General features: G+C 40.4%; 1 protein-coding gene and 1 non-coding gene across 2 annotated transcripts in view; one reads left to right on the top strand and one right to left on the bottom strand.

Annotated features, from left to right (window-relative positions):
• The window catches only part of SETX (senataxin), a 56,054-nt gene that overhangs the window by 277 nt on the left and 38,313 nt on the right, over window positions 1-17,464 (top strand). The window contains exons 2-10 of the mRNA XM_006918173.3: window positions 823-937; window positions 8,272-8,455; window positions 9,436-9,646; window positions 11,537-11,646; window positions 12,885-13,104; window positions 13,795-13,914; window positions 16,009-16,180; window positions 16,311-16,398; window positions 16,906-17,464. Coding sequence (XP_006918235.1) covers window positions 8,279-8,455; window positions 9,436-9,646; window positions 11,537-11,646; window positions 12,885-13,104; window positions 13,795-13,914; window positions 16,009-16,180; window positions 16,311-16,398; window positions 16,906-17,464 — 1,657 coding nt within the window. The 5' untranslated portion in view covers window positions 823-937; window positions 8,272-8,278. The remainder of the gene's footprint in view (window positions 1-822; window positions 938-8,271; window positions 8,456-9,435; window positions 9,647-11,536; window positions 11,647-12,884; window positions 13,105-13,794; window positions 13,915-16,008; window positions 16,181-16,310; window positions 16,399-16,905) is intronic.
• Window positions 4,516-4,622, bottom strand: LOC112484836. Its single transcript, XR_003048244.1, has one exon. It is a non-coding gene; the product is annotated as a U6 spliceosomal RNA (small nuclear RNA).

Raw genomic sequence — 17,464 nt, 5'->3', positions numbered from 1 at the left:
TCTGCAGCACTTCTCCAGAGGGTCGCGGGCCTCAGGCGGGAGCATTCCTGTAGCGTCCGGCGGGGGAGGGGGGGTGGTCCCCTCTGGTGCCTCCCCCCTGGCGCCTCCTTGCAGCCCGGTGTCCCGGGCGCCGGGACTCTTCCCCCGCCACACTCCTCCCTGTCGTCTACACTGTGGTATCGTGTGAACTACTTTTGGTCTGGGCTCGGCGTAGTGTCCTTGGGGGGGAAGTGTGGGGGGGTCTCACTGTAGAAAGTCGACTTCTGTACTCCCCTTCTTTCCTTCTGCCCCGGAGTCTCGCTTTGGAGAGAGTCCTCCGGAATGGCCACCTGAGCCTTCCCTGCTCCACCTGAAGGTGATGAAGCGCTGACAACCAGCCGAGGGGGCTTTGTCCGCCGCGCTCACCTTCTAGGAGCGGCGGCGTGCTGCAGGCTGGCATGGCCGGAGGGGACTGGGCACGGGGCTTGAAGAACCCTACGCTTAGGAGGAAGAGTTGGCCGCTTAAAGTGACAAGAGACGTTAATTACGATCCTAGGGCAGATCTTACCTGCATTCGCGTTCTCGGGGAGTTTTTGACGGAGGGCCTTAGCTGTTCCCTGAGTAGGGCCGGTCCCCTGTGGAACTAGTCCCTGTAGAGTCAGAATCCCAGTTACACCATTTCTTCATTGTGCTCCCACAGTCAAGTTGTCTCATCTCTCTGAGCTGGAGCTTTTTCATCAAATGAGAACATCTGGCTCTATTTAATAGAATTGACGTGAAACTCAGATGAGATAAAGAGTATAAAAATCATTTCATCAGGTGTTTTTTTTTTTCTTATTTCAGAAATGTTCTTTTGGGGCCAGAGTCTGGTTACATGTGAATGCAAATCTTCACCCATTCACAAGTAAGCCCAGGAATCTCAACTGAAAGGATCACTTCTCTGTAAGCCTTAGCCCAGGTAATTATTTTTTAAATAAACATTTAAGACATTTTCTCAGTCACTGAATATGTGTCAAGCCCTGGAGTAGAAATGATATACAAAACAGATTCTTGCCCTACAGATTCAGAATTGCTGAGGATGAAGCAGGCGAGTGGTCGAGGTGGGAAGCATAAGTAAGCAGCTCAGCCCGGGGTCTGCGCAATGATAGAATCATATGCAGAGTCCTGAGATGACAGGAAAGTCATCAAAGACAGACTGGTCAGGAGAGGAGGGTCCGAGAAGCTCACAGACATGATAACACTCAGGGTTGGGTTGCACACGGGTAGTTCTCAAATCTGGATTTTTATCAGAATCTCTGGAGGAATTCTTTAAACAAAATGAATCTGAATTTTATCATAGTATCTCATCTATTTTTTTTTTTAAAGTTTCTTTGGTGAGTTTGATGCACCTTCAGGGTTAAGAACCAGGCAGAGGTATGGAGGGCAGGTGTTCATACCTGGAAGATGGGAGAGCGTCCATAAAGGCAGAGAATGCCAAACACCTTGAAGCGTTGTAGGAAGAGCAAGTTGGCGGGGGAGCGGGGCAAGAGATGATGCTGAAGCCACATCATGGAGGGCCTTGTGTGGTGACCTCAAAATTTTGAATTTTAACCCAAAACTGGAGAAGTCATTTGTGTTTTCAAAGTCCAGTTTTTTCTTTCCCCTTTGGCAGCATTTTGGAGGAAGAATTGGTGGTAGATCAAATAAGAGGCAGAAGAATTCCACTTAGGCTTCTTCTCAGATCCATACAAATAACAGAAACGTATTAAACTGTGGCAGTGGCAGTCTCACTGAGAATAGCGTACGGACGTGATTGAGAAGGTAGACTCTGGAGCTCAGAGAGATGAGGCTGAGGGAGAGGAGAGTATAGGATAAATTCCCAGGTTACTGGTTTGAAAACTGAAGGGAGTTAATGCTATGGGTATAGAAAATACCACTTTTCAGGGAAGGACTTTGTTCTGTTCTGATTGTTTATTTTGAGGTGCCTGTTGGGCGAGTCGAGATTTCCTGTGCGATTGGATATTGGATATATTTTTGTGGAATTCTTGGCTAGGCCGTCATGTACGGAGTAGCGGAAATGTAGTTAAGCATTGCGTTACAAGGGTTACACACATTCTCGGTCCTTGAGAAGATTCAGTGTAGGTAATAGTTGAAGCAGTGGTTTGAATTAGGTCACCCAGAAAGAGGATATTGAATGAAGAGGTTAGAGTCCTGAGGAGAAGCCTTTGGAAATTAATATTTAGTGAGGAGGGGGTGGGGGGGAGGAAAAGGTGATTGCGAAAGAGATCGGGTAGAGGAACAGAAAGAGCGACGTGTTGCCTCAGCTAAGGAATGCACGGTCAGCGTTTTCATGTGCTGTCAAGGAGTCAAAGGACCTCTTGGATTTGGTAAGACAGTTAATTAAGGACCGCAGTGAACACAGTGAAATAAGGGTAGAAAGCACAGTGCAAGGGGACTGAAGAAGTGAATCTAGATTACTTTTTCAAGAAGCTCAATTGGGAAGGAAAGAAGAAAGTGATGGTTATTTGAAGTTTCTGGCTAGCTAATACTGAGAAATGATATCCCCAGGGCAAGTCTGTGGAAAGCTGTACCGCGAGGTATCCTGTATTATTGGCACATCAGCTTGTTTGTACAAGGTAGACATTAATAAAATCAGCTCCTTTGTAAAGAACTTTTTTAATTAAAAGTTTTGGGGTGACATTGGGTGATAAAATCAAATGACTTTCGAGGGTACAGTTCAACAATCTGTCATTTATATATTGCATCGTGTGTTCACCACCCAAAGTTAGATTTCCTTCCTAGCCAAATATTTGATACTTTTTACCTTTAACCTACCTCTTCCCTCCCCCCCCATTTCCCCTGGTAACCACTAATCCACTTTCCACAAGTCTCAGTTTGCTATGTCTGTCTGTTGCTTTCAGTTTTATATCTTCGTGAAATCATATGCTTTAAAGGAGTCAAAGAACCTATTGGATTTGGTAGTGCAGAGATAATTAAGGGCCGTGGTGAAAACAGTGAAATAAGGGTAGAAATCACATTGCAAAGGGACTGAAGAAGTGAATCTAAATTACTTTTTCAAGAAGTTTAGTTGGGAAGGAAAGAAGAAAGGATGGTTTTCAACTTTTTCTGTTTTACTGAATTCGCTTAGCATGATTATCTCATTGTCCATCCATGTTGCAAATGGCAGCATTTCGTCTTACGGCCGAGTAATATTCCCTCGTATATATGTACCACATCTTTTATCCATCTGTCATAGGTTGCTTCCATGTCCTGCCCACCATGAGTAAGGCTGCTATGAATATTGGGGTCCACATATCTTTGTGGATAAATGTTTTCAGGTTTTAGGGGTAAATACCGAGAAGAGAGATTGCTGGGTCTTATGGTAATGCTATTCTCAGTTTTTTGAGGAACCTCTGTACTGTTTTTCATAGTGGTTGTACCAGTTTACATTCTTGCCAGCAGAGTAGGAGGCTTCCTTTTTCTCCGCATCTTCTCGACCTGGTTATTACTTGTCTAGTTGATAAACAGCCATTCTAACACATGCGAGGGGATATCTCATTGTGGTTTTAATTTGCATTTCCCTAATAGCTAGTGAAGTTGAGCAACTTTTCATATGTCTGTTGGCTTCTTGGCAACTTTTTATTTGTATGTCTTCTTGGGAGAAGTCTCTTCAAGTCTGCTTGTTTTTTAATTGGATTGCTTTTTTGTTGTTGAGTTGTATGAGTTCTTTATATACTTTGGACATTAGGTCCTTATCGTTGTTTGCAAATATATTCTCCCATTCGGATGGTTGCCTCTTTGCCTTGTTGATGGTTTCTTTTACTATGCAGAAGCTTCTTAGTTTGATAGAGTCTCATTCATATAGTCTCATTTTTGCTTTTACTTCCCTTGCCTTTGAGGTCAAATTCATAAACTCTCTAAATCCAAGGTCCCTGGGTTTAGTACCTCTGGTTTCTTCTACGCAATTTATTGTTTCGGGTCTTATATTTAGGTCTTTGATCCATTTTGAGTTAATTTTAGTGTATGATGACAGGGGGCAATCTAGTTTCATCCTTTTGCATGTGGCTTTCCAATTTTCCCAGCATCATTTATTGAAGAGGCTTTCCTTTCTCCATTGTGTTTTTGGCTCTTTTGTCGAAAATTATTTAAAATGCATTTTAAAGCTATAATATTCAAGCAGTTTGGTACTGATGTGTAAGTAGACACACAAAATAGTGGATCAGACTAGAGTCTAAGAATGGAAGCAGATAGTTCAAAAATGATTCAACAGATGGCTTTTGATGGAGGATTTCATTAAATCTGCATAATGCTTGGGGTAATATGGTCATTTTAACTATACTGATTCTTCCAATCCACGAACACAAAGTAACTTTCCATTTCTTTGTGTCTTTTTCAATTTCTTTTAATATCGTCTTATGGTTTTCAGTGTATAGGTCCTTCACATGTTTCATTAGGTTTGTTTCTAGATATTTTATTCTTTTTGTTGGAATTGCAAAATGAATTTTTCCCCATTTTTATGAAAATTCATTGTTAGGATAGAAACACTATGATTTTTTTAAAAATACGGAACGCTTCACGAATTTGCGTATCATCCTTGTGCAGGGGCCATGCTAATCTTCTCTGTATTGTTCCAATTTTAGTATATGTGCTGCCGAAGCAAGCACCGCTGTGGATTTTTGAACATTGATTTTGTATCCTGAAACTGTTTATAATTTCTGATGGGTTTTTAGTGGAGCCTTTAGGGTTTTCTATATAGAGGATCGTGTTGTCTGCAAAAAGTGACAGTTTTTCTTCATTCCCTGTTTGGATGCCTTTTATTTCTTTCTCTTGCTTGATTGCTCTAGCTAGGATTTCCAGTACTATATTGAATAGTACTGGTAATAGAGGACAGCCTTGTCTTGTTCCTGATCCAGGAGGGAAAAATCAGCTCGTTTTGATGCATGGGAAGTGGTACTTACTTCTGTCCTGCAGCTTGATGGTTCCCTGGATACCTCATCTGTGGTTCAGTAATGGTGCCAGGCAGTTGAAGTGAACAAAACTGACCTCCAGAAGAACAGAGTTGTGCAGAAACTTAGAAGATTCACGGTCCTCTACAAGTAATTTTCCCTCAAAAGAAAAATTATGACATGCCCTATTCGGAGTTTGTTGGGCTTAGCTTTCAGGCCTGTGATGATTTTCGATTTGAGGACATAAGCACACACATTATGGCCATTTGGTAGGAATCACGGAAACGTTTCTGTTGCTGGAGTGCACCGTCGCACTGTTCTCTGTGTTCCAGATTCCATGGCACTTACAGAGCATGTGGCAGTCACTCCCACCTCCTCTGAGAAAAGTTAGTCTTACTTTGTGGAGTGGAGATAGGCTAGCTCTCTGAGGGGAATAAAAAGCAGACTCCATAATTTTCTTAATGGAAAGTTTGTTTTGCTAACTACGCTTTTAAAATGTCATAGAGGTATCATTTGTACTTCAGTCCCTTAGTTTCAGTTTATGCAGTCTTTTACTCTTGTCAAATCATGCTCAAAACAATTAAGAAACCTCAAAGAAGTTTCACTTTCTATTGAATCTGAGTTCACTCCCCACATTGACTTAGATCACCAGAAAAAAACTAACTTCTCTGCAGACTTCTTAGTATTATGAAATTGGCCTTTCAGATATAAGAAATTCTCTTTTGAATAAAATAATTTTATATTCTGCAGTGCCTAGTAATGTTCACTGTTACTTCGTAGTCCCTAATTTGCAACAAGGCAGGCATCAATCAGCTTAATCGAATTAGTATCAGGAAAGGGCAGGACTCTCCCGCTGAACTGGCATCCTTTTTTTTTTTTTTTTCCCCTCAAGTGAGAACTGTGTCCCTCATGTTATCTTTTGTTCTGCTTTTCAGGAAACCGAATTTAAGACTTAGTGAAATTAAATTTCTTCTGTATAAATTTGGATTGCTCTCTCTTTTTAAATGTCCTTTTTAAATGTCCTTGTCTATATGTAGTAGTACATCAATGTTGAAAGCTTTCCTAAATTCTTTTTAGGTGCAGGAAGAAGGTATGTAATATTTAATAAGTTTAAAAATTCATAAGTATTTGATTATAAAATCAAAATATGTATTTAATTATGCTTATACATTTATATATAATTCTTTAATCATGGATGTAAGAAGAAAATAAGTAGTTTTTTAAAAAAAATCAGTTTAAAGAACTGGCATTATGCCACAAAAACCTGAGCATTTAAATGATTTCTGTCAAGATGTCATAAGCAGAGATTATGCACTCCGAATTTTAGGGTGATACGCATTCACAAACCTCACTGCCAAGTTTCTGTGCTCAAATATTCAATGATTTGGGTCATATTTCTTAACCTTTTACTGTCCTCTCTCCCTCCCTGAAAGGAAACATTTTATACATTTTTTCCTATGAGTTTCCCGTGACTTTTAATATTAGTGATATATTGTATATCACTCTGTGTACTGTATGTTTATCTGTGCTCTATGCATAAAAAGAGTAAGACTTTACATAATTAAGGTCAGGTTTGTAACTTTTTTTCCCCTTTAGGCTGGTATTTTACGTAGTTAGGGTCAGGTTTCTCCTGATGAGGTTTGTTAGCTGATTCCCCATAAATCAGTAGTCTCGTGAAAGAACACTTGCTTTGATTTCCTTCGGGTGTGATTTTCCTCTTCGTTGTTTCAGACTGGCTGATACCTGTTTAGATAATACCCACTCGGGCTTGCCTGATGTTTTCCTCATGAATAGACGGGGGCGCTACGGGTTTGGAGAAACAGACTGCAGAGTTGGAGCTGCTTCCTCATCACATGTCGGGTTATCAGCATGACGTCACCAGCGATGTTGCCCCTGATCCCTTGGTTTGGGTCATGTTGGCCAGGTGTCTCCACTGTGAAATCCCTGCTTTTCCTTTTGCGTGCTCTCTTCTCTGGAGGCGGGCCACCAAGTCCAGCCCATGTTCAAGATGGGGTGGGGTTAAGTTCCTGGAATGGAGACTACTGATATGTATTATTTGAAATTCTTCTATATGGAAGATTTATCCCTTCTCCTACATTTGTTTATTCAGTCATTTATTTATGCCACTGTGAACTCACGCGTATTAACTTTATACTGTTGGCTCTACTCCACTAGTACATTTATTTTGTCCAGAATGTTTGCGCTTTGGCCGTTGAGAGCTCTCTTGGATTGGCTCCTGGGTCCCTTTGATATGCCCCCACCCTTTTGTATTTTGAGTGCTTTCTGGCTCTGTGAGGTGCTCCAGGCTCACCTTGGTATTGTTCCTGCCCTTCTTTCCCTCCCTCATTTATTTTCATGCAAACATTTGCTTTTCGTTTAGCCACAACATAATGCTGACTGACAGCACCCTATTGGCTTTTCTATGCATTTCGTTCGACATAAAAATAGAGCATCTCAGCTTACTTTAATTATACCTCATTAGAGTTTGAAATCTCTGGATTCTGGCTTCCATCCTATTTGCTGGTCCTCCCAGTTTCATGCCATCTGCATTTCTGATAAACGTGCCTCGCATATCTTCATTGACATCTTTGACATATTTGGTTCTTGGAATTTCCTGGTACCATCTTGCTACTTTGCTCTCCTTGAGATTGCTAGGATTTGGAAAATTATTTACTCTTAACCTTTTCACTTGAGTTTGGATGGTGGAGGCTCTGATGGTATTATAAAAACTAAAGTTGGACACAGTCAGAAACTTGAAGTATGGGACTTAGTAGCAACAGGTTAACATTTGTTGCTGTTACAGTGCGTTGATGAGTAGTGAATTATGGGCAGTGATGCTCTATGGCAAATTCACGTATATATACTTTATAAACAAGAGATAGCCCTTCTCTGGGTTTTTGTTATTGGTGTGGATTAATATTTATGGATTTTTATGCCTTCAGAGATTTCTGGAACATAGCATCTGGGAGTGTGAGATTCCTTGAGGTTTCGACGGGGTTCCAGTCCGTCTCTAGCTCATTCCCCACTCTGCTTTGGCAGCACCGATAATTCCGTCTCAGTGTATTTTCTACGTGTGTTACGTAGTTTCGAGCCTTCTTTATAGCACAGCTGTATATTGCCTTATGATGTTTCTAACTAACAGTGCTTTCATTTCATTATATTTTTCGCGTGTCGTAAGTTTTTAAGAGTGGGCTCAGAGTTTAGTCCGTGATTGACAGGCTGGCCAGCAGATGGCTCTGGACATGGTGGAGGCGCATTTTAAGTGAGGGCGAGGGGCGTTAGGCGGGGGCATACCCATTCACACAATATGGGCCCGAAGTATTGCTTTGTTTCTTTCCTTCATCTTTGCCATCTTTTCTGAATGTAGGTGCAGAATGAGCACATGCTGTTGGTGTACGCCAGGTGGCGTTTCCACCGTCGACTTCCTGAAGCTCTATGCATCCGAGACCCCATCCAGTGCATTTCAGACCGCCGACGAAGACCTCTGCTACTGCTTGGAGTGTGTGGCCGAGTACCACAAGGCCAGGGATGAGCTGCCGTTCTTGCACGAGGTAATTTCCAGTAGATGTGTGATAGTTTTCAGAGTTTGATACCTCGGAAGAGAATAAATTTGAACTCAGTTGGAAGCGTTCAGGGAACTGGTCATTTACACTTTGAAGGCTGATACACTTTTGGTAAATTCATTGCTGACTTAATGCTCGCTGACTGATGGAATGGAATTGAAACTTAAGGCAGAATTTTCTGACTTCTCACCTTTAAGTCAGTTTGACAGGAAACATTTTTTTGAAATGAAGTGATGTTTGGGGGTTTTTTGGTTTATGTTTTTATGTCAGACTTTGACAGTGTTAATGATGTCTGAATGGCTTGGGTTATTTTATTGGTTGATCCTTTTTTTTCTCATTTCATTTTTTTAATGGTAAATGGTATAAACCTCTAAAGGCAAGTATATTTTTCTAGTTATACTAACCAAAATGAAACATGTAATTTTAAATACTTGGCTTTGAATATTTAGTTTATCTGATGAAAAACAGAACACAAACCACAGATATATCTACAGTAGAGAAAGAAAGGGAGAGGGTGATTATTTATGAATTTGTTCAGAAAACTTTTGCATTTGCAAAATTTCCTAGTTGTGAGGCTAACCAGTGTCTTAAACCAGCTGATGTGTAAGGTGAGTACCAATAGCTGGAACATAGAAGGGAAGACGTGGAAGGGGTGGCTCATGCCTTTGACAAAGAAGCTCCAGCTTCTCCTTTCCTTTTTAGTAGAGTATACTTGGTAGGGGTGTTGAGATATTTATAGCAACCCTGCAAAAGTGGTGTTCAAACATCTCTTGCTCTACGTCCTCATATTTGTGTATCAAAAAAATGGCCATGTTTAGTGACTATTTTCTTCAAATCTGATATGTGATATTTAGTACTTCTGAATTTTTATAGTTAGGAGAAGGCTTTCTAGAAAGATCATCACATCCAGTGTATTTTGTTGATAATAAGATATATAAAGCATATTGCCTATTTTTGTTTTCCTGTAGGTTTTATGGGAATTAGAAACCCGACGTCTCATAATTCATTTTGAAAAATCCATGAGGGCAGAAATCGAAGATGATGATGAATTATACATAGTGGACAACAATGGAGAGGCACAGCTGTTTGACTTTACTGGCCAAGACTTTGAAAATAAGCTTCGGGTTCCTCTTCTTGAAATCCTGAAATATCCTTATCTGCTCTTACACGCACGTGTTAGTGAGTATCTGCATGTCCCACGAGTTACGTCAGTTTTGTTATTTCAAGGATTGTAGGAATTTAGATTTATCTTTATTGAAAATCTGTTCGTTAAACATAGACTATTTAATATTTTTCCCAACGTTTTGTTACCGAAGATTCTAAACAAAATAATTTTGTGGTGAACACCACATACGCACCACGCAGATTCTGCAGTTGCTAACATCTCACTATATTTGCTTTATCACATATTTATTCATCTGTCCATTTAGTTAATTTTTATTCTTGTAATTTGTAACAGGGTTTCTCAACCTTGGCACTACTGATATTTTAGACGGGGTGATCATTGTTTGGGGGGCTGTGCTGTCCATTGTAGGATATTTACTAGCATCCTTGGCCTCTGTCCACTAGATGCCATAGCGTCCTGCTCTCCCTTGACCCAGCTGTAAAAACCAAAAGTGTCCAAATACTGCCAGATGTCCTTTGGAAGTCGGGAGGGGCAGAATCACTTCTGGTTGAGAACTGCTGGGCTGCAGTGGTTTTCATTAATCATTGTGGCATAGCGTATCATGGCCGCCTAGATTTTGGTCATTTATATTTGCATTTCTTAATATGAATCTCTTAAAAGCAAAGACATTTTCTTGATCTGTTAAATTTAACAAAATAACGATACCTTTAAGGCATCTGATATCTAGTTCATTTTAACATCTTTCTCAGTAATTGCAAAATGTATTTTGGCTGATTTGTTTAGAGTTCAATCAGGAATGATACATTGCATTTGGTTCCTATTTCTTAAGTCTCTCTTAATTCCATACAGTCTGTTCGTACGTACACGCGCACAGACCTTTTTGTTGTTTTTTCTTAACTGACTTGTTGAGACCATGTAGTTGCCCTGTAGAATAAATAATGCACTTTGGGGATTATTCCGATTGCTTTCTTGTGATATTATTTAACTTACGTCTCTATCCTTTGTATTTTCAGTAAACTGGAAAGTCGATCTAAAGATTTAATTAAATCTTTCTAAATTAAAATAATTAGATTTTAAAATTCTAAGTCATTTTTCAAACATTAAAGACTATTACTTCTAGGAAAGTGTGTGTGTGTGTGTGTGTGTGTGTACACACACACACACACACACATATAAGCTTAGTAGTTTTTCACAAACTAAACACACTTCTGTAGCCACCACCCAGATGAAGAAAATGCCAGCACCCCAGGAAGTCCCCTCACGCTTTCCTAGTCACTGTCTCTTACTCAGTGCCTGCCACTGTTACTGAGTGTTCTTTGAAGCTTGACAGAGTTGATTCAGCTGATCGTGTAAATGTGTGGTTTGTTCTGTTCATGACACTTCTGAAAGAGTAATGAAATTTCCAGAGAGGAATTAAGACAGTGCTGGCATGGATAGGCTAATGGGACAGAGCAGAGTCCAGAAGTTCACCATGTGTGTTTGGGGAGTTTAGTATCTAATGGCGGTAGTGTTTCACACCAGTGGGGAAAAGGAATTATTCAGTAAATGAGAGTAGGACAAAATAGTCATTGGAGGGAAAAGCTGACTTTATCATTATCACTCCAGTCCATGTGAATCAAAATGTAAGATGCCAATGGAATTGGATCTATAACCAGACTTCTAAGCAGACACCCTGTGGAGATAATTATGCCAAGGGTAAAAAAAAAAGATGTATATACTAGTCAGAATCATTCATAGGAACCACACTGTAATGAACCAGTTAGTCTTTCAGATAGGTAAATATTATTCCTAAATTTACATGATCAGCCTTTTTATGCCACACTTAAAAAAAAAAGGAACAAGTTTTCATTTACTTGAAACAACTGAAGGAGCCAGATTTAGGGAATCTTGTTAAGTCGATAAGATTTATGTCTTATGTATATTGCTTTATTTCTTCTGTGTAGATGAATTATGCGTTGAAGCACTTTGTCGGATGGAACAGGCCAATTGCTCCTTTCAGGTTTTTGAAAAGCATCCTGGGGTCTATTTGTTTTTGGTCCATCCCAATGAAATGGTGAGTATGAGCGTCGAGCAGTGGAAGGACGTATTGTACTTTCACATATATAGATAGCTGTAGTAGAAGTGTTGGGTGTGTGTTTTGTTGAAATGTTCATCAAGATTATTTTCATTTTGTAAAATGACTATAGTTAAGTGGAGGTGCTGTGGGGTTAAAGAAGAAGAGATCCAAGAGGGTAAGAGAATATTTCTGACGGGTGATGATTCAGCTTAAAAGACAGATAAGGGAGTACTTTGAACTTCTTTCAGTCTGTCAACCTGAACCAACGAAGAAGGACTTCCTCTTTTGCTTTCCTTGCCTGCCTACCCTACTCCAAGCACATGGAAATACTGGTTAAAACATTTTGCTAATTGAAAACAATTGAAAAAATTATTTTGCTAATAGATGAGATTTTTTAAAGTCTGGGGGAAGGGGGTGAAAGAGGGGAGGGTAGGAAATCCAGTTCCTAGGTACTGGAAATGAAGAGGGGCAGACGAATCAGAGCAGAGCAGAGAGCAGCACCAGAGTGTTGAAGCCCGACATTGAGCCTATTGCCCAGGTTTTTATTTTGACTTTCTTTTCTTTTTTTTTCTTTCCTTTTTAAAATTTTGTTATGGAAAATTACACACAAAAGTAGAATGGTATAATGAGCTCTCATATGTTCATCACTGAGCTTTATCAGTTATCAGTACATGTCAATATTCTACTACTGCCTTTTTGGATTAGTTAGAGCAAACCCGAGACACCAGAGCGTTTCATCCATAAAAATACTTCCGTATGTGTCTCTAAGAGATGAGGACTTTGTATTTTTTTATTTTTGTCGTCTCGATGTGGCTGCTGCTTTATATCCGTAGTTACAGGGGTCCTGGTCAGCCGATCTGCGGGGGGTTCTCCAGGGCGGTTCTGTAATTGGGTTGCGATTTCGATGTGGTCACGGGAGGAGGCGGGCACGGCATTTACCTACTCTGCCATCGTGACTGGGAGCCCATGAGGACTTTTTAAAACAACAAAGCAATGCTATCACCGCACTGAAAATAATCTTTTAATGTCATATTCCTAGCCAGCGTTTAAATGAATGGAGATGATTGCCTCAGAAATGCTTTATTAGGGTTAGTTTATTCAAATCAGGATCAAATAAGGTCCACACTTTGCATTAATTAGTATCTCGTGTCTTTTAAAATCTAGAGGGAATCCTATTTTCTTACCTAGTTTTTTGTTGTCTGTGGAATGAAGTAGCAACTCTCTTCTGCTTTCAGGTTCGGCGCTGGGCCATCCTGACCGCAAAAGGCCTGGGGAAAGTGGACAGGGACGATTACTATGACTTACAGGAGGTTTTGACTTGCCTCTTTAAAGTCATCGAGTTGGGGCTTTTAGAAAGTCCAGACATTTATACTTCCTCTGTCCTCGAGAAGGGTAAACTGGTTCTTCTGCCCTCACACATGTATGATACTACAAACTACAAAAACTATTGGCTAGGTGAGTGTGTTGTCCCTACACAATTATAATTTGTATTTTTCTATAGTTTTTATGAGTATCCTGCAAAGAGAGTGATCTCTTGGTAATCTTATCAAAATGCGAAATACAAGATTTCATAGTTTCCAGTTCTTCTGTCGTTGATGTAACTATTACACATCTCGTTTTAAACATTGTTTATCCTAGAAACTTTCTATGTAGGAGGTAACATTTTCAAGTATGGCAAGTAGATCTTTTATGTAAAGCAATATTAGATATAACAAAATATTAATAGAGCAGGTGACTTTAATAGGTTTGATCTATTTAAAACAAAGGTCCAGTCCAACTCAGAAGAGGCCCACCTGCTTTACTGAGTCTAGGTCTTATAGTCATGTATCATATTTGGCAGTGATTGGCACTTGAAATATGATGATCTTAAAATTAAAGCCATGTTAGATTTAATGAAATATGAAATGTGTGGCAGTCATCTTAGATATTGTTTTCTAAGCACGTTTGTACTGCATTCCCTTTTTGTTCTCAAATCAGTCCGCTATCTCGTTATTTAGGAGCAGTTCTGTGTGAAAATGCCAGAGTTAAATGTGTGAGCAACTGGATACTGTTTCGCTTTATCTTTCTGCCATGTTACTTTTATCAGCTAAGCCAGAGAAGGCATTAGAATATAACTTAATTCAAGAAAACTGAATGATCTTACAGGTATCTGCATGTTGCTTACCATTCTTGAAGAGCAGGCCATGGATTCACTGTTGTTGGGCTCGGACAAAGAGAACGATTTTATGCAGTTGATACTTCACACCATGGAGAGGCAGTCAGACGGTAATGAACTCTGTTTCCTAAATGCTTTTGAATACTGTGATGATGATGCACTTTTAAAATCCCGGGGTCACTGCGAGAATTGGGGGTGTGGTGTGGAGAAAAGAAGAATGAACATTTTGTGGTTTAGGCCACAGATTCAGGATTCTAAGTCAGAAGGGACGTTTAGAGTGTAATTCATCACCCCACTTTCACAAAAGAAGAGACCAGAGCACAGAGAAGTCAGCTTGCTTTTTCACATGAGAACGCCCCGTTCGTGGTAGAAGCAGACTAGAACCTGTAGGAGATACATTTCTAATGTATCCCCTGTCGTCCACTGTCTCCCTTTTTCCTGGTTCTTCATTTCATTTCTTTCTGGTTTCACTGTCCAGCCTGGTGACTGCTAGCTGAATATGGCTCTTTCAATTTAATTAAAATAAAATTAAAAATGTGGTTCCACTTGTACTCCAAGAACTCAGTAGCTGGATGTGCCTGGGGGCTACCGTACCCAACAATCCTCATGGGACGTTCTGTTGGACAGCACTGCTCAGAACGTCTACAAAATAAGGTCTAAAACTTGTCGTCGTGTTTACTATTAAACCCCAGCTTTCTTTGCTCGTGGTCATGTCAGATGATCAAGGAGGATTTGTGTTTATATAAGTGTTTCTAATCTTACTTCTTTATGAAAGAATGAATCAGTAAAGACCAAGCATGCTGGATCCGGTGAAAACATAATTTTTCCCATTTTGGCTTTTCTTTAGAAAACTTCAGTGTGGATATAAACTCATTTCTGGGAGATTCTAAAATATGTTCTTTTTTTTTTGATCCTATGTATTTTCTTGCTGGATTATTCCTGAGTAAGGTTATTACTAATTCATTTGCCAGCATTTACTACATAAATTGTTCATTTCTTTCCATGTGTCTTGCACAAAAAAATTTTGTTTTCGTTAATCCACCTCCCCTAACCTTCAGAATGTGAGGCATCTCTTTAAGAGACCTTTCTTAATTGTCTTCACTTAATCGAGGACATCCTTTAATTTGAGAGCTCACTAGACTTAAGACGGTATGTCAGCTGCATTAGAGGATAAAAAAGTGCATGAGAAGGTGTACACGAATGACTTCTGGAAAGTATAGTCTGAGAGTCTAAGAGGGAAATAAAGCAGAGAGTTCTCACCCCAGAAGATGCTGGGAAGGAAGATTCTGTGGCTGGGGACCATTCGATACAGGAGGAAGCTTTCGGGCTGGACTTGGAGGACAGATAGGATTTTGATAGGTGGCGCTAATAGCGAGGCATTCCGGTTCTTATTTGGGAAAAAGCCAGCTAGCTGTTTTTGCTGTAGATTGGGAATGATTATGGAAGTGTGACAAATAACAGGAAAGCAACAGTCGAACAGGGTCTTGTTATGCCTACCTGATGAGGCCTTTGAATTTTCTGGGAAGACATTGAGGAGCCATTGAAGGTCGTTAAGCAGGGCAGCGTCTTGCCTCTGCTTGTCTGATAGAGAGGGAAAGGACTGGAGGTTAGAGCTCCTGAGTGATGGGAATTCCTGCCACTGGATGAAAGCAGATACCAACAAAGCCACGTTGCGATACAGGTGGATGGAGGCTCTGCGTCTCTGCTCACCCACTAGCTAAGGGATTCCATCCTTTACGCCAGCCGGATGGCGCACTGCTCGGGGTCACGCTAAACCACTCTTTCTTGTAACATGGAATTTGTTTAGATCCGTAAGTACCAGTCTTTCTTTTGCCCATTTTTCCCTCTACTTTTCTTCTCTTATTTATTGGAGAGAGTATAAAGTTCTGGGAGAAGTTGAGCTGAGTAGGAAAGATTGTTTCAAGGGTGTTAAAATGGTGAGAAAATTTAGTTTACCTAGACGCTCTCATTTGTTCTCTATTTAAAAGTTTCTTACGGAGGTGTATAGTATTGAAAAATGTGTAAAAACATTTAAGAATTTGCCAGCTTTTTGAAACCTGTAATTGGCAGCACTTTACGTTAAACTATTTGCTGCTTCGCTTTCGGTTTTGTTGCTCCCCAGATAAAGAATGCGTCATTCTCAACATATTTTAGCATCTCTTCTAATCGTTCTGTAATTTGGCAATAACTCCATTGTATTTCAGACGATAGTGGGGATCCTTTCTGGCCAGCGTTACACTGTTTCATGGTGATTCTGGATCGCCTTGGATCCAAGGTCTGGGGGCAGCTCATTGACCCTATCGAGGCATTTCAAACCATCATCAACAACCGGAGCTACAACCGAGAGATCCAGAGTATCCGGAACAGCTCTGTGAGGTTCGTGCCATCGTACGGCAGGGTTTAAAAACAGCCTCCGGAAGAAAGGCTGTTGAAGCTTACTTAACGTTAGCGTTTCTTCTTTTTTTCCTTTCATTTCCGTAATTTCTATTTATTCTTAATATTTAAGGACCAAGTTAGAACCGGAGTCGTGTATGGATGATATGGTGACTTGCAGCCAGATTGTATACAATTATAATCCTGAAAAGACCAAAAAGGTATAAAACATTTTGAGAATTCAGATGACATTGTATTGCTTTTATCTTTTAAGACGGTGTTTTACGTAATTAGTTGGATCGCTGCTTTTATGATGAGAAGCTGTTCTCAATCAACTGCTGCATAAAGGCTTTCTGTCTGAACCGATGCTGTGCGGGGGGAAAAGTGGACTTTACCTACAATTTTGCACACTTTCGGAAATTCATTCTTAAGCACAGTTAGGAAGGGTGGAAAGTTTATGGGATCGGGAAGATAAGTGACGTGACCAGAAATCAAAAACAGCAAATGGGAAGGAAGGTCAGAGTACATGGAGGTGTTGTAAATTTACCTTTTTGTGACACCTTAACCTAAAAATTGGACTATGCCTTCACTTTCTTGGGGCTATGTATGTGTGTGTGGAAACCAAAATAGGAACATCAAGCCATATGTTTTCTCGTTTACCACTTATGTGCTAAACCTGTCCTGAACGGTGCTTTTTTATCTGAATGTCAGTATTTCTTTCATTTTAGGATTCAGGCTGGAGATCAGCCATTTGCCCAGATTATTGCCCTAACATGTACGAAGAGATGGAAACATTAGCCAGCGTGCTTCAATCAGACATCGGTCAAGACATGCGTGTTCACAACAGCACATTCCTGTGGTTCATTCCGTTTGTTCAGTCCCTCATGGATCTGAAGGATCTGGGCGTGGCCTACATAGTAGAGGTTATCCATCATCTGCACTCGGAAGTCAAAGATGTCCTCAACCAGACAGTTGTCGTGTGTGACAAAGTCACTGAATTTTTTTTTCTAATTTTGGTGTCAGTGATCGAACTACATAGGAATAAAAAATGCTTGCATTTGCTGTGGGTGAGCTCCCAGCAGTGGGTGGAGGCTGTCGTGAAGTGTGCCAAGCTCCCGACCACTGCCTTTGCACGGAGCTCAGAGAAGTCATCCGGCAGCGGCTCCAAAGGAACACCGATGATATCATCTCTGTCTCTCCATTCAATGCCATCTAACTCCGTACAGCTCGCTTGTGTGCAGCTGATTAGAAGTCTCCTTAAAGAAGGTTACCAGCTTGGGCAGCAGA

The sequence above is a fragment of the Pteropus alecto genome, unplaced genomic scaffold, assembly GCF_000325575.1.
Source record: "Pteropus alecto unplaced genomic scaffold, ASM32557v1 scaffold67, whole genome shotgun sequence".
Taxonomy (NCBI): Eukaryota; Metazoa; Chordata; class Mammalia; order Chiroptera; family Pteropodidae; genus Pteropus; species Pteropus alecto.
The sequence above is the reverse complement of the archived record's forward strand: the minus strand, read 5'-3'. Positions and strand labels throughout refer to the sequence as shown.